This window comes from Sceloporus undulatus, chromosome 3 (genome assembly GCF_019175285.1).
Source record: "Sceloporus undulatus isolate JIND9_A2432 ecotype Alabama chromosome 3, SceUnd_v1.1, whole genome shotgun sequence".
NCBI classification, from domain to species: Eukaryota; Metazoa; Chordata; class Lepidosauria; order Squamata; family Phrynosomatidae; genus Sceloporus; species Sceloporus undulatus.
Window position 1 is genome coordinate 212,152,869 of NC_056524.1, and position 24,039 is coordinate 212,176,907.

Consider the following 24,039-nt stretch of genomic DNA (forward strand, 5'->3'; position numbering starts at 1 on the left):
ACTCAAGGATAAGTCATGAAATTCTGCAGGGATAATGTTAGGGCAATTTGCAGCCCTAGGGCACATGCAAAACTTGGCTGCATTTCAAAGGCTGTCTGCAAGTTATCAGTTCAGGTCACTACAAGAGTAATCTGTCCCTTCCCTGGGAGATTGCTTGTTTGGCAGGAAGACACAGGGGCAGAGAAAGGAGCATATATGTACAGGGAGGGGAGAGTAAGGAGCTACAGACTTGCCTAATTTTGGCTATTGTCCTGTCCAGTGTTGACTTAAGTCCCATATACTAACTGCTTTTGTCTCCTCCCTAGATAACCCTTAAGAAAAGCCCTCTACAGAGAAAAGGTTACAATTCTGATCTAGAGAAAAAAAAAAACAATGGCAAATGTAGAGAAACAATTTTTACCAAAAGATAAACTAAACTGGTGTGGAATGGTGGTTAAAAGTTGCACTGCAACTACATATACAATCGTCTGTTGGCATTTGCAGTTTTGATACTCGTGGTTTCGATATGCGAGGTCAAGGCTGCTGTGCATGCACTTCTCCTCCTCATCCCTCCCGGCTTTTCCCCTGGGGAGGGGAAAAGCCCAGGAGGGAGAATCCCACCCCAAGCTGCCTCTTTTCCCAAACAGCTCTCTGCCTTGGGAAGGGGTTTGGGAAAAATGATCCCTCACCCTTTCCCAGGACAGGGAGCTGCCTGCAGAAAGATCTCTTGTCTTGGGAAGGGGTTTGGGGAAAGCGAACGCGCCCTCCTTCCTCTCATTCCAACAACAACAACAACTTTGTTTATATACTGCATCTCTGTTAAAAAACAACCGAAGCAGCTTACATATTAAAATGTCCATAGAAAATGCAATGCAATATTCCCCACTTCCCCGCCCCCACAAAAAAGAATTAAACATACTGTATTTTCTAGCGTATAAGACGACTTTTTTACCCCCGTCTTATACACCGGGTTGTGTCTGGTGGCCTTCAGAGACAGGTGAATGGTGTAGCCACCTCTCTGTCTCCGGGGGGTGGGGGTGGGGGGGTGTCCTTGCAGGTTCCTATCCCAGCAGGCACCGCGGCCAGGCTCTCTCTTTCTCGCCGCCATTGCTGGTAAAGGTGGTGGAAAAGCAGCCCCAGAGCCGATCTGGCAAGAGAGGGATGGTCAGGCTGAGGGAAAGAGCTGGCTCCTTATGCCTTGCCACCCAGGATACTCCACTCCAGCGGCTCCTGCGGCGTCTAGTGCCTTTTTGGGCCGGACTGCAGGAGGCCCTATTGCCACTTATGGCTCCCGCCTTCCAGGCCTCCACAGAGGCCCCCTCAAGCCGGTGGGTGTGGGTGCCAAACCCCCTTAATTCAGCCTATAGTAGGCCAGGGCGCTGCCTGCATGCGACTTGGGGGTCGTCTTATACGCTCAGTCGCCTTATATGCCAGAAAATACAGTATTATAATTAAATCAATTAAGATTAACAGTTTAAAATTAAATTAAATAAAGCAAATGGGAAAGGTGACATTATAAGAAAAAGATCAACTAGGTGACACCAAGAAAGGTGACACACAATACAGAATGGGAGGCTCAATTTAGCTGGATGTTTCTATTTGAGAAAGGCCTGCCAGAAGAGATCCATCTTGAGAGCTTTCTTGAAGCTGTCCAGGCTAGTAATTTGATGGATCACTTCCGGCAGGCCATTCCACAATCTGGGAGCGGCAACAGAAAAGGACCCCTAGGAGGTAGCAGTCAGTCTAGTCTTTTTAAGCTACAATAAATTCCACCCTGAGGAGCTGAATATGTGGTGTATTATATGGATATAGAAAAAGACACTCCCTTAGATAGGTTGGGCCCAGGCCATGTAGGGCTTTAAAGGTCATAACTAACCCTTTGTACTGCACCCGGAAACTAATAGGCAGCCAGAGGAGTGATTCTGGCGACTAGCCTGGCTGCTATATTTTGTACCAATTGAAGTTTCCGGACTAGACACAAGGGTAGGCCTATGTAGAGCACACTGCAAAAGTTAAGTTGTGAGGTTACCAGTGCATGCACCACAGTTTCCAAGTCCCCCAATTCCAGGAAAGGGCATAACTGTTATCAGCAGAAACTGATAACAGCGCTCCTGACTGTCGTATTTACCTGATTTGTCATCTGGAGCGACTAGTTGAGGAGCACAGTCCTTAGAGGAGAGTGTGACCTCATCTATGACGAGGTTGCAACCCAATACCTGGTTTGGGAAAACCTTTCTGTGAGTACCTCCGTATTGTCTGGATTCAGTTTCAATCTGCTGTTCCTCATCTAGCCCATTACTGCTTCAAGACATTCACTGAGAGGAAAGACGTCATCTGTAATCTAAGCTGCTGACCAAGACATGGAGAAATATATTTGGGCATCATCAGCGTACTGATAATGCCCTGCCCCATGTCTCTGGATGATTTCTCCCAGTGGCTTCCTATATATACTGAATAGCATCAGGGACAGGATGGCGCTTTGAGGGATGCCACAATTAAGTTCTGTTTTCGAAGAACGACTGCCCCCGAGCATCACCCTCTGGAATCTGCCTGAGAGGAAGGAATGGCACCATTGCAATGTAATGCCTCCAATTCCTAACTCTCTCAGGTCATCCAAGAGGACATCGGAGCTCCCTGAAGCATTAGAAGAGAAGGAAGGAACTGCAAATGTGCTCTCCCCTGTCCTTCCAGTGCCTCAAAGAGCTTGCTATATCTGCTTGAGAGTTCGCAAGGGTGAGAGGGGTGTGCACATACACACTGCTCTCACCCCCCCTCACTTTATTCACAAATTTTGAGTTTCGTAGGGGTCTTGTGCCCATGAATGTCAAGAGTCGACTGTATTTAAGTTCTTCCCCATTTAGCCACAAAATCAGAGGTTGATTTTGGGCCAGTTATTCTCTTAGTCTGACATAGTTCTTATGAGAATAAAATAAACTGAAGGAAAGCCATGTACACTGCCTTAAGTTTTCTAAAGGAAAGCAGGGAACTAAATGTAAACAAGAAAAAAAATATATTAAGGGAAACAATTTTACAAATCATACATATGTAACTAAATTAATGAAATTACTTTACATTAAAATGAGCACCATACATTAATACTCAACAAAACAAGAAAAACACAGCAACAATGAAAGGCAAGCAAAACCATGTTCAATCCTTAACGGCTAAATGAAATGAAGTTCACACTTTTCTTTCAAAGGCCAATAAAAAAAGTTGTACAAACCTTTCAGATGTTTTATTGCACCAAAGCCTCAAAAAAATGTTATGCTCCTAGTGGAGGCTAACCTTGACCCACACCCACAGTATATAATTTGGAGCAGGCATACTAAGACCACCTGTGTGCTAGGAAATCTGATACAGTCGCCCCTCCTTTTTCAGACCCTTTTCAGACCCCATCGCAAAAACTGAGTTTCACCTATATTCAAGCCCCATTGGCTTGAATATAGGTGTGGGCATGCGCCCCATTCATTCTCCCTCCGTTTGTCCCTCACGCATAAGTGAGAGACGTGAATCTGAAGACTGTGAGAATGGAGGGAAGACTGTACAAATAAATAAGCAGCCCCACTGAGAACATATTACAAAAGCTGTATATGACCACAGCCAAATTAGCTATCCCTAAGAATCCAGTAGTAACATTAGGCCTGGCAATGCCCCTGAATTGACCACTGTAGGTGAATGTGCCCTTATCCAGAAGAGGCATTTCTACAGCCAAATAATCCACTAAATTCCCCCAGAATAACCAACACTATTTAGCATATTCAGCCTCATTGAAGTATGCAAGGATATTTTGAAAGATTACATTGCCTCACAAGGATTTGATGAAAAAGACAAACAGAACCAGGTGTATTTGTCATATTTATGTAGTCCATGAATTCCCTGTAGTCTAATTATCCTTCCCACTAGATTTTATGTAAATCATGGGTGGGCAACATGTAGCAGACAGGCTCTATGCCAACTTTGCTTAATTTGGCAACCCTGACCAGTCTCCTATACTACCAAATTCACTACCGAATTGAAGAATGTGGACCATGTGGACATGGCTTTATCAAAGCTTTTGTGGTTTATTGTTTTTGCCCCAATCTGTACAAGTTTTACAGTGCTTTAATTTGCTTTAACTGTTAATTAATATTTACGTTACTCCTCATTGTTTTAAATTTTCATAGTTTTCTTTGTACCTCACGTTAGGATCTTGTCCATTATTGGGAAGTAAATAAGCAAACACACAAAAAATAGATAATTATTATACCTCTTTTTAAGGAGGAAATGTCCCGGACATCTGATCCTCCTTAAAAATAAGAGAAACCCCTCCCCCGCAAGTGGTCTACTTGCCGGGTATTAAAATTCTGACAACTATGGCAAAAATCACCACTTTTTAAAAAAAGGATCACATTCCTGGCGCGTTGTGCCACATACGTAATAGGTACATGGATCCCACACACTTTGGGGGATTTTTATTTTATTTTATTTTGCCATAACTGAGGAATATTTGGCTCAGGAAAAGTGATGCACAGCCCCTGGTAGTTCCAATCTACTCCAGCCAACTTTCCATCTTTTTGCATGTAACAGTCTAGCTTCTGCTACCATATACTGTACTATATAACTTTTCCACTCTTCTTTTGCATTTGTTCTTCCACAAGTCCAAGCAAAATACTTTCAGATTTTTACATTTTAAATTATCTTCCATCACATTATATTTTTGTGTCCAACTTTTTTTTTCTTTTTTCTTTTTTCCTTTTTCACAAGTCTCCCATATGTGATACAAAGTCTCTTCTTTTTCTGACATTTTCAACACTTTCAACATTTTCAATTTCCAGCATTTCTTCTCTCTTTGGCAGAGGGAGAGAAGAACTGCTGGACCTGATCCCCTTCCCCACCACCATTCCCTTCTCCTTTTGTGTCATGTCTTTTTAGATTGTAAGCCTGAGGGCAGGGAACTGTCTAATTAAAAAGATTGTATGTACAGTGCTGTGTAAACTTACAGTGCTATATAAATAAAGCTTTATAATAATAATAATTCAACACACATAAGTACCCTTATATATCTTTGAAATCTTTTCTAGAGTTAAATACCAACAATATACCATCTAGAAAAAGTTTCTTTTAAATCATAAAGTGAACTTTACACTTCTTTCCCACATCTTTTAACATGATCCATTTGGATATTATAACCGTTATTTTGTGCCCACTTTGCCACACATTCTTTATTTGTTCAGCTTCCATTTCAATCCTTAAAAGCAACTTATGAAGTTTGGCTACTAAATGATTACTAGTGCACAATTTTAGTTCAAATTCAGATCTTACAGGCTCTAAAGCATATATTTTGTACCACTGAATGTTTATTACCTGTATATGCAATTCTTCCATGGATTTCATTCTATATTCACTTTTTTCTAATTCTAAAGGATTCCTATATATGATCCATTTATCATTGAATTTCTTTTCCCTCACTTATAAAGCTTCATCAAACCTACAAAGGCACTTTAAAACAGAATCTTACCTTATATTTATTCCATATTTTCAACAATGGTTTTCTAACATAATGATTTTTGAAATCTGCATTTGTCTTAATTTTGCTACACCAAAGAAATCTGAGCAACTTTTTCCTCTTCTGGGCCGAATTCATACCTCTTATAGTCCAGAAGACACATTTTAACTTTACCATCATATTTTCACATTACCAGAGTCCATATCTTAATCTAGTTTAGGTGATGGGATTTTTCCTTTTCTTGGTTCCTTATCACTATCTGCTTCTTTGTTCTTTTCTCCTGAAGAAGATTCTGCACTGTAGTCTAAAGCTTTCTCTTGTCTTTCTCCGTTCTTGTTTCTTCCATCAAGTTAAATTACAAAGTTATTCCATATTTGCCTTTTCCAAGAAATATTTTGCTTTTTGCACAGTATTAACAATAAATCATTTTTGTTTAAAATCTCAAATCTTTACAGCTTGTCTGTCAAAAAACTGTTGTCTCTCCTCTTCAAAATTCCATCTCGTATATCTTTTTACCACTTGTTTTTCTGATCATACGCTTTTCCTTATCACACAGCAGATTTTTTTAAACAACAACAAAAACAACTGAATAATTGCATAGTAGAATGGTACAGAACAAAGAAAGGGTTACATACCTTCTAAAAAGCTCCTTTCTTTGTTCCATAACCCAAGGCCTTCCATAAAATCCTGTTGGAAACATTGAAAGTAGACAGCTTCAGATGTTATACTTTACTTTAAGGGAAATACAAATATCAATTCCAGAGTACAAAGGGGTTTTAAAAAAATAATTAATGGAACTCCTATTTCTAAAGGACCTCAAATATATTTTGATGAGACAGAAAATAAATATTTTATTTATTAGATGTGTTAACTAATCACCACTCCACCCAATGGGTCCATGCTGAAATACTTATTCAAAATAAGCAACATACAATTAAACACAAATAGATTGAACAGTGAGCTTAAAACAAAGGAAAATTTATTTAGCATAAAAGTGAAAGTTAGCATTCTTCAGCCTTGGCTTACTCCTTTTATCTTTGCTCTTGCTCTTATGCAGCTCAACATTTGTGGAGGAGGACTAAGGAGTGGACAGACTATATTCATTATAAATTCATTCTTTTCTCTTTCTCTTCATCCTGTTCCTTCTCACTTCTTATTTACTGTTGAAGGGACTGCAAATGTCCCCCAAAACAGTCACAGCTCCACTTCATTAGAACAACCCCTTCGATCAGTGCTTAGAATCCAACTGGATCCTAGCGCTGATAGAACAGCTTATTTGTGGAACTTGGGGGCCATTTCCTCATTAGCATGCTATTCCATCAGGATACTCTCCTTCTCTACTCTCCTCCCTCTCTTTCCATCCCAGCTCTACCAGCAACTCAAAAACTCTGCTCTAGCAGGCTCTTTATCTCCACAAGAACTAAACTGGATCCTGGACAATAACTCCATATTTTCAGTTATTAGCCGTTGTCCAGTCCATCATCCTGTCCACACACTTACAGAACTTCAAGTGCCTCATTTGTATTAGACTGGAAGATGAATTAGAGCTGGGAGATCTGTACATTGATCACTTCACTCACACTCCCAGATGCTGCTGGCATATCAGTGAGGAAGGGAACAGTAGACTCCCAGAAAAACACTTTCCAGGTGTTTTCCATGCAGGTGTTAATAGATATTGAAGAGCTTAGTAGCAAAAAATGTTAAATGACCACACAGCACCAACTTCTGGAAATGGGATATAAGTAGATGCCTACACATCCCTATTCAGACAGACTATCGTGAAGGATTACTTTGATTAATGGTATTAAAAGCCATAAAGAGATCCAAGAGAAAAATCATCCTTGTTTCTGTCCTATAACAGATCATCCCACAATGTTACCATTGTTTTCAAAAGCTAGCCCCGAAACCAGACTGAAATAGATCTAGATTGATTTTATGCAAAGCTGTCTGGAGTCAATTACCTAACACTTGCCTAAGCATCTCGGTCAAGAATGAAATACTGACTAATAGCCCATGATTCATTTCATCTTCTTGGGTTTCTTTGGGCACTCTACAAGCCTCACCACCATTTCTTTTAAAGAAGTTGGTACCATCCCTTCTTTTAGAGTAATGTCTCATATTACGAAGGATTCAACCAACTACATCTAGAACCAATTACAATAGGCAATCTATCACTCAGGGAAGCTTGACTGGACAACACTATGAAGATTTCAAGAAGTTGCCCACCTCATTCAATGCTCTCATCTCAGAGAGTTGCATAGGCTCTGCAAGGGAGAGCCAAGGGAGTTGTATAGGTTCTGCAAAGATGGAGAAAGCATTTAGCATGATCATGCTTATCAAAGAATGACCAGGGCATCAATAAACAAACCAACAGACCCCTGAGATTTCTGCAACTCATCAGAATCCATTGGCCTCTTGCAGGAGTAGACAATATTTCAGATGTCCCATTTTGTTTAGGACTTTACAGGTAGGAACAGGTACAGTGGTACCCCGGGATACGAATTACCCAGCTTACGAATTTTTCGGGATACGAAAAAATCCCATAGGGATTTATTGTTTCGGCTTACGAAGGTTTTTTCGGGTTACGAAAAAACCTCGGCGCTATTTTCCGCCACCGGAGGGCAGCAGAGAGCTATTTTTTCCATTAGCGCCTATGGCAATTCAGGTTACGAAGGTTTTTCGGGTTACGAAATTAGCCGCGGAACGAATTAATTTCGTAACCCGAGGTACCACTGTACTGTGAACGTGCTCTGAAACAAAAGTGAAGCCAACAGAGTTGTTTCAAGACTGTGTAAACACAGACCTAAATTAATAATTACCAACTAAATGAGAGATGACTAAAATATGGCTCATTCTGGCCAAATTCAGCTTCCCCGTGAAGGTGTTAGCTGGCAAACTAGCTAAAGGTGCGCTAAAGTGTTCCTGGCTACCTCCATCATCTGGTCTTCCAGGAACAGAGGAGGAGGAAAATTCAGGCAGTTTGTACATCAGTCCCAAATGCAAGTTCTCCACCAGAGTCTTCATGTGATTAAAACTATTATGATGCACTTGTTGGGGAAATAAACACTAAATAATTTAGACGCTCTGCACATCTGACAATCAATTGTAGTGTACATAGAATCATATAGTTGGAAGAGACCACAAGGTCCATCCAGTCCAACCCCCTGCCATGCAGGAACTCTGAATCAAAGCATCCCCGATAGATGGCCATAAAGCCTCTGTTTAAAGAGCTCCAGGGAAGGAGACTCAACTACATTCCAAGGGAGTGTGCTCCACTATCAAACAGCCCTTACTGTCAGGAAATTCCTCCTAATGTTGAGGTGGAATCTCTTTTCCTGTAGCTTGCATCCATTGTTCCAGGTCCTACTCTCTGGAGCAGCAGAAAACAAGCTTGCTCCCTCCTCAATATGACATCCCTTCAAATATTTAAACAGGGCTATCATATCACCTCTTAACTTTCGCTTCTCCAGGCTAAACATCCCTAGCTCCCTAAGTCATTCTTCATAGGGCATGGTTTCCAGGCCTTTCACCATTTTAGTCACCCTCCTTTGGACACGCTCTAGTTTCTCAACATCCTTTTTAAATTGTGGTGCCCAGAACTGGACACAATATTCCAGGTGGGGCCTGACCAGAGCATAATAGAGTTGCACTATTACTTCTCTTGATCTAGACACTATACTTGTATTGATGCAACCTAAAATTGCATTGGCCTTTTTAGCTGCCGCATCGCACTGTTGACTCATGTTAAACTTCTAAATTTCTTTCACATGTAGTCTCATTCAGCCAGCTTTGGCCCAGCTTTCCAGTCTATTCAGGTCATTTTGAATGTTGATCCTGTCCTCTGGGGTATTTGTTACTCCTCCTAATTTGGTGTCATCTGCAAATTTGATGAGCATGCCCCCAATTTTGTCCTCTAAGTCATTGATAAAGATTTTGAATAGCACTGGGCCCAGGACAGAACCCTGTGGGACCCCACTGGTCACTTCTCTCCAGGATGAAAAGGAGCCATTGTTGAGCACCCTTTGGGTTCGGCCGGTCAACCAATTACAAATCCATGTAACAGTTGCCTTGTCTAGCCCACATTTTACAAGCTTGTTTGCAACAATGTCACAGGGAACTTTGCCAGAGGCCTTATTGAAATCAAGATATATACTATATCCACAGCATTCCCTTCATCTACCAAGCCGGTACTTTTATCAAAGAAAGAGATTAGATTTGTCTGGCATGACTTCTTTCTCTGAAACCCATTTTGACTTTTTGTGATTATGTAATTGCCTTCTAGATGGTCACAGACTCTCTTTTCAATTATCTGCCCTGGTATTGATGTCAGACTAATTGGACGATAATTGTTTGGATCCTTTTTTCCCTTTTTTGAAGATGGGGACAACGTTTGCCCTCCTCCAGTCTGCTGGGATTTCTCCTGCTCTCCAGGAGTTTTCAAAGATCATTGCCAATGGCTCCGATACTACATTTGCCAGTTGTTTTAATACTCTTGGATGTAGTTCTTCACGTCTTGGAGACTTATATTCATTTAGATTAAACAGATATTCCGGTACTAGCTCTTTACTTAATTCTCTGCTGAAATTCCCCTGTTCTGTCCTCTGTTCCATTATCCTCAGGTTGAGCACCCTTTGCCTTTTCTTTTTTTTTTTTATTTAAAAAATTTTATTATTAAAATATGTGTACAATAATACAAATATCATATAACAAGACAAATAACAATACAAACACCTACATTTATATTCCCACATTATTCCGTACAAGCTACATATAAACTACATACACAACCTAACCGCACGTCTAAATTTACATTCCATCAAACCAAATAGTGTAAAAGTGGACATAAAAAAATATATTGCTCAATATTTAGTTTTAACACTATGTCCTCCTCAACTACTTCTTCTCCTACTTCTTTTTCTTTAACCACTGTCTTGTCTTCACCTTCTTCTCTCAATAACTTTTCCTAGTTCTTTCTCAAAGAGCAATTCTTCCCTTTCTTAATCTTTCTAATCTCCCTACATTCTTATATTCCCTTATCTTCTTTACTACTTTCTACCTGGTCCCACTTCCATCTATCTATTCTACTTTCCTACCTACTCAAACCCTCTCACTTACACATACTTCCTTAAACTTCCTAAGACTTCTTAAACTATCTTCCTTGTTCCTCTATGCCTTTCTACCTCAATCATTCTGCTAGAGATCCTCACTCTCTCCTCACATACACACACACATATATTGACTTCCTCCTACCATCTTCCTTCTCCATTTTATTTGACTTTCCATTTCTCTCTTTTATGTTTTTTCTAAGTGGATCCTATTTCCCTTCTAATTTTAATGTTACATCCAATGTTTATAGATCTTAAAGATTGCCGAGTCTTCATTATTTCTTACTTAAATACCAATACCGCTACTTCTCCCCATTTTGTTTCTATAAATTTAATTACATTCTTCCATTCATCCTCCATTTGTCTCTTTTCATCGTTCCTTAGTGCCTGAGTTAATTTATCCATCATAATGGCCTCATAGAGCTTTAGTATCCATTCTTCTATCTCTGGACAATTATTATTCTTCCATTTTTTGAGCAAAACATAGTCGAGCAAGTGTAATCAGGTAATACAAGATTTTCTTTTCATTCCCTCTTATGTCATTATCAAAAATACCCAACAGAAAGATCTCAGGCTTCATTTGTATTTTCTTCCCCATTATAATTTGCCTTTTCTGAGAAGACTGAGACAAAGAAGGTGTTGAGTAATTCTGCCTTTTCTCTGTCATCTGTTAGCATTTTGCATCTTCTGCATGCAGTGGCCCTACCATTTCCTTCTTCTTCCTTTTGCTGCGGACATATCCAAAAAAGCCCTTTTTATTATTCTTAACCTCTCTAGCAAGCCTGAGTTCACTCGGCGCTTTAGCTTTTCTGACTTTACCCTTACACAGGCTAGCTATTTGTCTGAATTCCCCTTTGGTGATTTCTTCATTTTTCCATTTCTTATACATGTTCTGTTTAAAACTTAGCTCAGTTGAAAGTTCCTTAGTCACCCATCCTGGTTTCCTGAGACACCTCCCATTTTTCTTCCTCACTGGAACTGTTTTAAATTGTGCCTTCAGTATCTCCCTCTTGAGATCCTGAACTCCCTTCTCTTTTAGTATTCCTGATCATGGGATCACCCCCAGTATTTCCCTAAGTTTACTGAAATCCGCTCTCCTAAAGCCTAGAATGCATGTCTGACTATGCCTGGCTTCTCCTTTCTACTATAACAAACTCCAGGAGAACATGGTCACTTCCACCTAATGATCCCACAACTTGCACCCCACTAACCAAGTCATCCTTGTTGGTTAGAACCAGATCTAAAATAGCTGACCCCCTTGTTGCCTCTTCCACCTTTTGGACAATGAAATTGTCTTCAAAGCAAGTGAGGAATTTGCTAGACCTTGAGGATTTTGCTGAGTTTGAATTCCAGCAAATATCAGGATAGCTGAAGTCACCCATCACTACTACATCTCTCCTTTCTGAGTGTGTGGTCTTCTGTTCTAGAAAGGCATCATCCAGTTCCTCCATATGACTTGGAGGTCTGTACAGCGCGCCCGCGTCATATGCGGCCTTGAGCATACGCGCTCAAGCCGCGGGGCGTGCGCGGGGCGGCACGTCCCATTCAATTGAATTGGCGCGCGCGCCCGTTGCGCCCCGCTGCGCACGAGCCCCATTGTTTCCCATGGGGCTCGAGCATAGGTGGAATTCGCCTTACGCGGCGGGATCCAGAACGGATCCCCCGCGTAAGGCAAGGACGGACTGTAGTAGACTCCCGTAATAACATCCCCGTTGTTTCCATGCCCTTTTAAAAATTTTATTCAGATGCTCTCCACCTGGCTTCCAGTTCTGATGTCCTGGATCTCTTCACTGGTGTAAATATCCCCGACATATAATACTATTCCTCCTCCTTTCCTGTTTGGCCTGTTTCTCCTAAAAAGGTTATACCCCTTTCTACATTCCAATTATGAGTCTCATCCCACCAATTTCAGTGATGCCTATTATGTCATATTTGCTTTGTTGTACTAGGAGTTCAAGTTCACCTTGCTGATTTCCCATGCTCTGTGCATTAGTGTAGGAAGGGGTATTGGTCAGTATTCCTTTTTCTGAAGTGAACCAAGTATATAATCACAGTGCCTATGGCACTAATCCTCCCCTCAACCTGTATTTCCTAACTGCTTGCTGACCTTTCACCACACATTTAAATGCATCCAGCACACAAGTGCTTCACAGTATAATACTGCTAGTTGCCATATGCAATAACCATCCACAAATCATGTTATTTTTAGTTCTTTTGTGAGCACAGTTCTCCCACTCAGGATGTTTCTGAAATTCTCAACTAGGCCCTTTAAGATTACCACTACATCTGCCTCTAAGAGTGAGGACAAAGCAGCATACAGTAGTCCCTCCTTATCTATGTAGGATATATTCCAAGACCCATAGTGGATATCTGAAACCCTATACCTGAAATGTTTTTGGACAGCAGGTAACTGAAATTGCAGAGAGCAAAACTTCACGGGAACTACTGTACCTTTATTTTAAAATCTGACTGCACCAGAAGATGCCTCTGCCTAAACTAGCAGACTCCAAAGACACAAATGACTTATATTACTATTTAAAATGTACTCAATGTGCCATAAGTGCTGAACACCTTGATGCTGTTAAAACTATTTCATTATTAGTGTGAATTATACAATGACAGAGATTAATACCAATATTTCCATAGCCAGTATGCAGAACCATGAATATAATCTTGCTCTTGCAGCTCACAATTATAGAACAGTCCAAATAAATTATAAGACACATAAGATATTCAATTGTTTATGTTTTAGAACACTTAAATTATTTTATTTTTCTAAATTGTTACTGTTCTAATTTTAAATTGTTTAAATTCATTTTATTGTAAGCTACCCAGAAATCTTATGGTATAAGGGGGCAGGATACAAGTACAGATTGAATCTCCCTTATCCAAAATGCATGGGACCAGACGTGTTTTGGATTTTTGAATATTTGCATATATATAATGAGACATCTTGGAGATGAGACCCAATTCCAAACATTAAATTCATTTATGTTTTGTATACACCGTATAAGCATAGCCTGAAGGTAATTTTAATACAGTCTACCCTTCACATTCGCGGGGGTTAGGGGCGGAAGACTCCCATGAAAGTGGGGGAAAGTGGGAGGTGCATATGCGTGTTCCTCCCCCCCATGTGCACACCCCTTTCCGCCTTCCCCTGAGCTTTGGCCAGCTGAGGGAAGCTTCCTTCAGCTGGACAAAGCATGGGGGGGGGCAGGGAAGAGAAGCATGCATGGACACTCCTCCTTCCTTCCTTCCCCCCTCCCCCCACATGCTTTGGCTGACTGAGAGAAGCATTAGGAGGGGGGAAGATGAGGCTGAGGCTGAGAGAGGTACCAGGGATGGTGACGGTTGAGGAGGAGAATAAGCAGGAGAAAGCATGCTGAAACGAAAGTAGAAAGTTTTTGTTTTTCAAAGGAAAAGTAGGAAAGGACCAAAAATCAAGCAGGGCTCCATGAAAGATTATTGTACTCCAGGAGCAGTAGGTAGCAAAAGACTGAGGACAATAGGGGGTTGTGAGATGGATGGATTTTTGGATTAATATCCCCACTATAGATCTATAGAAATGGTTGCACTATGGATATATATAATTGAGCTTTTGGAATTAAGGTTTTGCAAGAGAGAGAAAATGCTGAACAGGAGTTGCAGTAGAAATGTTTATAGAACAAGTTGATCTTTGCAAGCATCAAGGCGTCTAGTTTACTTTGAAAGCCAAAACAACTAGAAGCAACATCCTTGGGGGGGAAAACAACACATAGGCGATAAAGAGTGATGGAATATTCCAATTGTCCCTAAAATGTATTTTAAAATATTCAAAAATCTGTGTCCTGATTGTATGAAAGTTTTGTACGTTTGCACTTTGAACCAACCAATAGAATGTATTGTTAGGGACCTCCTTGTTGAAATTACTATATGAACAGCCATTTTCTTTGGTTCTTCGCCTCAGTATTTGGAACTTGACCGTTTTGGATTCTCAGCCTTCTGGGTCCTGTTGTTCCTCTGCTCTGTCAAGCCGGTTGACTTAGTGAGAGAAGTCCAGGCTTTTAAAGATCCCACAACAGTTGCTCTCTCAAATGGATGTGGAGGAGGGACCACTTTTATCCTCCCTACTAGGAGTGAATGGTGAGGACAACCCGAGTTCCATGATGTTCCATCCTTATGTACTGGGAAAAGCAAAGGTGTCACTATCTCAACCACCCATGTGGAGACACACTATCGTATTTAAAGGTATACAGGTATTTATTTAAATTTAATAGCACTACTAGAATTGTTTAACAAGTTCATATAATTAGTATTAAACTAAATAAGTTATTCCTATTTCAGGAAGACAGAGTTGGGCTCAGCAAGCAATAGTCTTAGACCATTATGTGCCTGGGAATTATCAAGAGTGTAATTTAACTCTCATCCCCCCCATTTCATTTATGATCATACCTAGGATGAAACACTGGCCAGAATTGTGACTGCAGTCAAGAAATAAGAAGACTAGGAATGGGAAGGGCAGCTATGAAAGAACTAGACAAGATCCTAAGAAGTAAAGACATAGAACCGAGCACTAAAGTCAGAATTGTCCAGGTCACTGTATTTCCCATTACCATGTACGGATGTGAGAGCTGGACAGTAAAGGAAGCATACAGAAAGAAAATAAATTTATTCAAGATGTGGTGCTGGAGAACAGTACTTAGGGTACAGTGGACAGCCAAGAAGACAAAGAAAATTTGGAAGCCAAGATGACCATGTTGAAGCTGGGAGAAAAAGGAGGGGAAGAACACAGACCGGATGAATGGACTCAATCGGGCGGGGGGGGGGGGGTTTACAAGTATGGGCTTGCAGGACCCGAGCAGAGCAGTGGAAGAAAGAGATACCTGAAGATGTTTCATCCACAGAGTCGCCATGATTCAGAATGGACTTTAGGTGACCTAACAACAACAAATTAATCCTGCTATGTAATAATCATCCAGAAATCTAACTTAATTTACATCACTTTCACATCACCCTTTTGTATTTGTGCGGTCTTTCTGCCAGGTGACAAAACTTAATCATGTGACAAATGACAAATAAACTCATATTCTGGTCATGATTTTTTTTTAACTCCATGCTTTTTGTCAGCCTGTCTTGTGAATATATTACAAAGTTGCCCAGTTCCACTTACCAGGATCCTTATGACAGGTTTGTCAAAAGGATCCATCTTATGAGTGTGAGAACCCCCAACCTTTCCTACGGCCTTCTGTTGCTATGTACCTCTGGTAAGTACTTGGATGGGAGACCAGATGCTATAGGCTATATTTCAGAGGAATGAAGGGGCAAAACCACCTCTGAATATTCTTTCCCTATGAGACTCATGGAGTTGATATGTGACTTGAAGGCACATACCCTTCCACCTCATGGTAGAAATTAGCAACAGCCATGCTGACAGCTAAAAGCTGGGGATGGCCCCTAGACTGTCTAAGTATCTTGATGGTGCAAGGCCAAACAAGGATTCATTGGCCTTTCCAGTTCTAAAACTGGGGGGGGGGGGCAGTACAATGTCAGGGATAAGGGGGAGGAATTGTCCAGTCAACCAGTTTTTTGTTAGTTTTTATACTGAACAACCATTAAAGCTATATGGCTTTTGTCCAGTTTATCTGAAGGACCATATGAAACCCACTGGGGGACCTTGGGCATATCACACTGTTAGCCTCAGGGGAAGGCAATGGCAAACCGCCTCTGATCAAATCTTGCCAAGAAAAACCCATGGCAGGTTCCCATTAGGGTGGTCATAAGTCAGAGATGACATGAAAGCACAGTACAATCTTCTATATGAGCCCATTGGGGCTTTAAGATATCTGGAGAGGCCTTCCTCTCTGTTGCACAACCATCTCAGGCTCGTTTGGTGAGAACAAAAGAGAGGGCCTTCTCTGTGGCTGCTCCCAGACTTTCAAACATTCGCCAGAGAGGCCAGGCTGCCCCTGTCCTTGTTCTCTTTCTGGTGGCAGATGAAAACTTGTGCCACCAGGCCTTTACGAATTGTGGAAGGTGGACACTTAATGCTATGTGGTACTGGTCTGTATACAGTTTTTAAAATTATTTTATGCATTTTAGTATTTGTAATTGTTTTAAGAGATGCTTGTTTAATAATAAATGTTCTGCTTTCATTGAACTTTGGTAGTGTTTTTAATCTGTCTTGTTTTAAAATGTTGTTTGCCACCTTGGGTTCCATTACTGGGAGGAAGGCAGGATATAAAATAATAATAATAATAATAATAATAATAATAATAATATCATCATCATCATCATCATCATCATCATCATCATCATAATATCAGACTAACTATTAGGAAGCTGAAGATGAAAAAAACTTCGTTCATAATAGCATTACAATGAAAAAAACATTCTGTGTGGGAAGGTATTACTGGATGTTCATTTCTGATACAAAACCACCAGTATGGCATTTTTCATCACAGTTGTTATTAATCCAAGAATGAATGAGGAAGGTTGAATCTGTGTACTGCATATGAGTTTGGACGTGCTTTAGCACAAAGGCCAACACAATTGACATGAGGTATGTGATAGCTACTGTCTGTTTGCACTTTATGCAAATATTGAACAAAAACTAATTTCATTCCTAACAACACCTGTTCATCACATGAGCTCTTTTCTTTTCCCACTCCCCCAAGAGCAATACTATGGATTTTGGGTGTAGTAAGGCCTCTGGCTCTTGGGATCACAGCCAGAACAAAAGACTTGTCCACAAATTTCTTAAGTTTCAAAAGCTTTACTGGTTATAAACACAAATAACATGAAACGGATTTCTTCTTTCTCAATAGTCCTTCCTAAATACCTTGCTCTCTCTTCTTGGTGGATTCTATCTTTCTCCTTCTGAGGACTATCTTTCTTCTTCTGTGGACTTATCTTTTTTCTTCTGTGGACTTATCTTTTTGTCAAAGGAAAATACTCTCTCCAGGTCTGACTTGGCTGAAATCTTACTACACACGGAAACTAACTAGAGGGAGACAGTATAAGACCCTGGGATTTCCCACAATCCCTGTCTTTCTTAAAGCTATAGATCTGTATTTCCCCTCTTAAACTAATACTGTACATAGAAAACCTAATATAATCTTAACTAAATATATGTCTCAAAAGCATCAAAGATGCTCTGGAGGCATGACAACACCTGTTCATCACATGAGCTCTTTTCTTTTCCCACTCCCCAAAAATGTCATTAAAATTTATTACTTTTATTACACAACTTTTTGGTTGGTGTGTGCCTTCAACAACCACAAAGTTAGGTTCCCGACTTACAACAATCGTAACATGAACCTATCTTTGAGTTTTCATGTCAAGATTTGTTCAGAGGTTTGCTATTGTCTTCGCCTGAGAGCATGTGACTTGCCCAAGGTCTCCCAGTGGGTTTCATGGCCGAGCGGGGAATTGAACCCAGGTCTCCAGAGTCAAAGGCCAATATTCCAACCAGTATGCAATACTGGCTCAAAACTTTGTTTTCACAGGCCTGGGACTACACCTTGTTTCCCAAATTCAGAGTTCCTCAATCTCGTCTGTGCTAGAAAAGGCATGTACAGCTTGCCACAAGATGAACTAAAAATGCAAACTAGAAAGACAACCAAATACTGATTACTCTATGGCACTAACAGCAAGCCTTTTAGAGATGGGAGTGCCCAAACTCAAAAGGTGTTCCCACACTGGGTGTCACCCAGTGCCAGGAGGTGGGACTTTCAGCGGGACGGGACATCTGGGGGTAGGACCTCTGTCTTTCAGGGGTGGGAGTTCCCCAGAGACAGTTGAAGGCCTCGGAGGGTGGAGGGAAGAGCACCTGTTCCTCCTTTCCCCCCCGCCTCCTGGGCCTTTTTAACTGCCTCTCCAGAGACAGCAGAGGGCCTGAGACGGCCGAGAAGAGGAGGAACAGACACGCACCTGTTCCTCGTCTTCCCCGCCCTCTGTGTGTCCTCAAAAATTGCTTTGTGTGCCATCTCTGGCATGCATGGCATAGGTTTGCCACTACGGCTCTATGGATAAAAACAATTACATTTGAATCCAGACTTTGAATCATGTTCCTTTAACTACCTCTAGACAAATAAATGCTCCTACATTAGATTATATGCTGGAGCAAAAGCAACACACTCACCTTTAGCAAGCTGTACATTGTTGAAACAAAGTAGTTCTTAATCTACAGTTCCCGGACCCCCAGGGGCCTGCATTGTCCTCACAAGAGGTCAGCAAAGGCTTGAAGGCTGCTCATACCATCAACTCCCTGCCATGGAGTGGCCATGTGACAGGACCCAAGGTAAAGGTTGTCTGGCTGGGCCCACGCATTGCCTGCCACATGGACACTCCACTGTGAGGAGGAGACAACAGCAGAGCTGTCAGCCAGCCAGCCAGCCTTTTCTCTCTCCTTTCCCTTCTTCCCAGCTGGGAGTGGGCCAGTCTTCTGTCACAAATCCTTCAACACGCCCTCCCTTTTTTCTTTCTTCATTAGGAAGGAAGAAGGAAAGAAAGAGTGGGCAGACTAGTAAGCAACCAAAGTGTCTGGCACCCCTCCTTAACACTGACGTGAACTATTACTAACTTTTCAGAGTTAGCTGGCGCACATACATATGACACAGCTCTCCACCACTGCCTGTCTGCCCACCCTGCATCCTCCTCACCCTCCTTCTCCTGTCTCCTTTTTTGCCAATACCCCATGCCTCCCTTTCCTCCTTGCACCATAATGTCTCTGCCTCACTCTGAGGCCACCTCCACCTTACACTCTCCCCACTCTGCCTCTTTTCTACTTCCTAACTCATTTCAAGTCCCACCAAAACATACTAAGGAGTATGACAGAATCCTAGAATCACAGAATCTTAAGACCTGAAAGGAACTGCAAGGGGAGCAAGATTATCAACCTCCATGTGCACAAATCCCTTTGTGGACAGTGCCTTGTGGTCACTGACTCTGTGGAGCAGAGTTACTGGCCTCCATGTGTGCAAGTCTCTTTTTGTACAGTGCTTCATGATCCCATGATTCAACTCGCTCAAGCCTCAGGGCGGACTGAATAGCAACACACAGGCCCAGCCAGCCTTTGCTTCTGTCACATGGTTGTTATAAGATTGCTCAGCTGCCCAACCTGCCCCCCCTCACTGCCCATGTGACAGGAATCAAGGTAAAGGCTGGCTGGCTGGCTTTGCCATGCAATCTGCTCCAGTCTCAACTGGTGGAAAGGAGCAAGGAAAAAAGCCTTCCCTCTGCCCCTGAGAGAAGGTTTAATGGGTGGTGTAATTGTAATTGGTTCAATGTTCAGGTATTATTATTAGTGGGCTTTTACGTCTTTTAAATCTTGAGTTAAATCTTGGGGGGGGGGGTCGGTGGCAACCAAATGTGTTTAAAAGGGTTCTCTGGTAAAGAAATGGCTAAGACCCACTGTCCTCAGCAGCACTAAGTACCAATGACACTCACTAGAAAATGAACAGAGAGCCAGCATGGCAGTGGCTTGAGCACTGTACTGTACTATGACTATGGAGACCAGAGTTCGAATCCCCACTCAGCCATGGAAACCCACTGGGTGACCCTGGGCAAGTCACGCTCTCTCAGCCTCAGGAAAAGGCAATGACAAACCATGTCTGAGCAAACCTTGAAGAAACAAATCTTTGAAGAAACTTGCTAAGAAAGCTGTGCCTCTGGGTCACCATAAGTCCTCTGAATAAATCTTGCCAAGAAAACCCTGTGATACCTTCATAAGTTGGAAATGACTTGAAGACACACAACCACAACAGTAAATAACCACTGTCCATTATTATTTTTATTATTATATTTATTTATATCATGCTTTCCCCCCCAAAACTGGGACTCATTGATGTGGAATGGCACTTCACCACAATGAGGTGGAAGGACTAAAAATGTCTACATCAGGTATAAATATATCTAGGAGGAAGGCTACTGGGTACACATTAAGAAACTCAAGAGCACAGGAAAATGGCTTGACTTTGAAGTTGGGGGGATGTTTTTCTAGCACATACTGCAGCTTCCTAACGTTTTGCTTTGGGCAGAAACAAGAGCAAGGTGTGGCTTGGGAGGCTGCAGTGCTTAAACGCGGCATGTGATCACAGATTGTGAGTTGCAGGAACTCATGATCAAAGCACCCCCAACAGATGGCCATTGAGCCTCTGCTTAAAGACCTCCAAAGGAAGGAGACTCCACTACACTCCAAGGAAGGAGTCTGTTCCACTGTCTAAAAGCCCTTACTGTCAGGAAGTTTCTCCTAATGTTTAGGCGGAATCTATTTTTCTGTTGTTTCGGGTCCTGTTCTCTGGAGCAGCAGAAAACAAGCTTGCTCCATCCTCAATAAGGCACCCATCCAAATACTTAAACAGGGCTATCATACCACCTCTTAACCTTCTCTTCTCTTCTCCAGGCTAACCATACCCAGCTCCCTAAGTATCTCCTCATAGGGCATGATTTGCAAACCCTTCACCATTTTGGTCGCCCTCCTTTGGACATCCCTTCTGAACTGTGGTGCCCAGAACTGGGCACAGTATTCCAGGTGGGCCCTGTCCAAAGCAGAGTAGAGTGGCACCATTACTTCCCTTGATCTAGACCAGTGGTCCCAAATTTTGCTCTATGGTTTTTTGTGGGTTTTTCGGGCTATGTGGCCATGCCCTGGAAGAGTTCGATCCTCTGAAGATGCAAGCCACAGATGCCGGCGAAACGTCAGGAATAAGCCCTTCTACAACATGGCCATATACCCCGAAAAACCCACAAAAACTAAGGACAGTGGCCATGAAAGCCTTTGACTTCACATACTGATGCAGCCTATAGTCGCATTGGCCTCTTCAGCTGCCATGTTGCACTGTTGACTCACGTTCAACTTGTGGTCTAATGGACTCCTAGATCCCTTTCATACATATAAGTCTCCTAAAGCCAGGTGTCCCCTATAATATATCTATAGGTTTCATTTTTTCCTGCTTAATACCTTACATTTATTTATTTTGAGTATTTCTATCCCCTTACATTTCTCTGTGCTGAAGTTCATTTTGCAATCATTCCTCTCTACCCAGGGTCACACAGTACACTCATCCCTCCATATTTGTGGCTTTGATATTTGCAGATTTAATTAATATATTTTGTCTTGGAATCTCTAGGTCCTCCAGTGCAACTCTATGGTCACCTTTAACTAAAAGTTGCACTGAAAGACCAAGGGATTCCTAGAGAGAATACTCTACTAGGCCTTTGTAGCTCTTCCAACTCAGTTCTATGGTCTGTGTCTGTCAGACGTTGACCACAGAGTTGCACTGGAGGACCTAGAGATTCCTAGAGAGGTGTCCTCTCAGGTAAAAACAGGGTGTTCTTGTTATTTGTGGTTTTCCATATTCAGGGGGCTCCTGTGCCCCTAACCCTAGCGAATATGGAGGGACAAGTGTACTCTCTTCCACTCCAGCCTTCTCTGAAGACGCCAGCCACAGATGCTGGTGAAACGTCAAAAATAAATGCTTCTAGAACATGGCCACAGAGCCCAAAAAACCCACACAAAAACTAGGAATGCCGGCCATGAAAGCCTTTGAACTTTGCATTCATTTTGTTAGTTTTGGCTTCATGGCTTCCAGACCCTTTCCCATTTTGGTTGCCCTCAAGAAAAATGCTAGAAAAACATCCCCCCAACTTCAAAGGCAAGCCATTATGTAAAGAGCTGTATGTGTTTATTTATACGCAACCAATGAAATATGATTTGTAGTTTTCTTTGTTCAAAGTACAGTAGTCCCTCCATATTGCTAGGTTTAGGGGCACAAGACCCCCGTGAATATGGAAAACTGAAAATAACAAAAACACCCTGTTTTTACCTGAGAGGACACCTCTCTAGGAATCTCTAGGTCCTCCAGTGCAACTCTGTGGTCAACGTCTGAAAGACACTGACCATAGAATTGAGTTGGAGGAGCTATAAAGGCCTAGTAGAGCATTCTCTCTAGGAATCCCTGGGTCTTTCAATGCAACCTTTAGTTAAAGGTGACCATAGAGTTGCACTGGAGGACCTAGATATTCCTAGAGAGAACGTACTAATCAAATCCGTCAATTATCAAGCCCGCAAATGCCAAAGCTGCCAATCTGGAGGGAGGAGAGTGCCTACTCTCTCTCTCTCTGAAGCTGGCAGCCACAGATGCTGGCGAAAGGCCAGGAGTGAGCCCTTCCAGAAGAGGGCCAGGGCGCCCGAAAAGTATCCCACAAACAAACAAACAATGTGCGGATGGCGGCCACGGAAGCCTTGGACCTGGCATTCAGTTTGTTAGCTTGTTGGCTCCATGGCTTCCAGACCCTTCTCCATTTTGGTCGCCCTCAGAAAAAGAGCGGAAGCCATGAAGCCCTTTCCCCTCCTGGCTCCGTTGGGCCCAGGCCGGGTCTGAGGCGGAAAGATACACAAAAAGAGGGAGGAGGAGGAGGAGGAGAAGGGGTGCTTTGTTCGCCTTGGTTTCCTCCTCCTCCTCCTCCGCCGCCGCCGCCGCCTCTTTCTTACCTTCGACGACGCCGCAGAGGAACCTCCTCGCTCCCCGGCCTCCCACCGCTCCTTCTCCTCCTCCGCCCTCAGGATCCGCTTCTGGGCCCGCTAGGTCCGGTCTCGTCGGGGGAGACTCGGAGACGGAGGCGACGGCGGGGACAGGGCTGGGGGCGCCTTGAGGCTCCCCCGGCGCCTCCTCCACCATCCCGGCTAGACCCGCTCCAGGGCTCCCCTCCGCCGCCGCCGCCATTTCCCTCCTCTTTCCCTTCTCTCTCTCTGTCTCTCTTCCTTCTCTCACACTGGGACGAACTGCGCTTGCGCGCCCAAGAAAGAAAAAAGAAAACCAGCCCCAACCGGTCCGCGCCAGAACCAACCGCCTTCCTCGCGCTCTCCCGCCGGTCCGCCAATCGGGAAAGCGGACGCTGGTCACGTGCCTCCTCTCCAGGGGCGCGAGATACTCCCCCCTCTCCCTTGCAACGAGAGTAACTACAACTGTAATTACCTTGGGGGGAGAGAAAAAGAAAGAAAAAACCCTACTGCGCATGCGTAACAGGGTGGTAGAGGTTTTTCTCGCGCATGCCCCGCAAGGTCTGGGTACTTGAATAAAGAGCCTCTGCCTACTGCGCATGCGTAAGACTGGCTGACGGCTGGAGCGGAAAGAAAGAAAAAAACTACTACGCATGCGTGATAATGTGGTAGAGAGTTTTCTCGCGCATGCCCCGAAAGGTCTCGGCACCGTAATAAAGAGCCTCGGCCTACTGCGCATGTTTAAGACTGACTGACTCCGCTGGGGGGAAGAGAGAAAGAGAAAAAAGCCCTATTTCGCATGCGCACTCAGATGGTTGAGGGGTTTTTTTCTTGCGCATGCCCTGCAGGGTCTCAGCGCTGGAATAAAGAGCCTCGGCCTACTGCGCATGCGTAAACGGCAGATGCTGCTTCCTGAACTGCGCATGACGGATTGGCAGAGACGCGGCTGCGCACGCGAGGAGGGGGTGTAAATAAACACAGTAGCAGGC

The 24,039-nt window shown here is 42.8% G+C and overlaps 1 protein-coding gene across 4 annotated transcripts in view; it reads right to left on the reverse strand.

Annotated features, from left to right (window-relative positions):
* The window catches only part of OGA (O-GlcNAcase), a 55,367-nt gene extending 31,999 nt beyond the window's left edge, over window positions 1-23,368 (reverse strand). The window contains exons 1-2 of one of the 4 annotated variants that reach the window (XM_042461091.1): window positions 23,042-23,360; window positions 6,100-6,151 (exon numbers count right to left, since the gene is read on the reverse strand). In XM_042461091.1, the coding sequence (XP_042317025.1) occupies window positions 6,100-6,151; window positions 23,042-23,273 (284 nt within the window). In that variant the 5' untranslated portion in view covers window positions 23,274-23,360. Of the gene's footprint in view, window positions 1-6,099; window positions 6,152-7,690; window positions 7,714-7,840; window positions 7,927-23,041 lie in introns of those variants that run through there. The other 3 variants (XM_042461092.1, XM_042461093.1, XM_042461094.1) reach the window with 3 other exon arrangements.
* Between the last annotated feature and the right edge of the window lie 671 nt (window positions 23,369-24,039).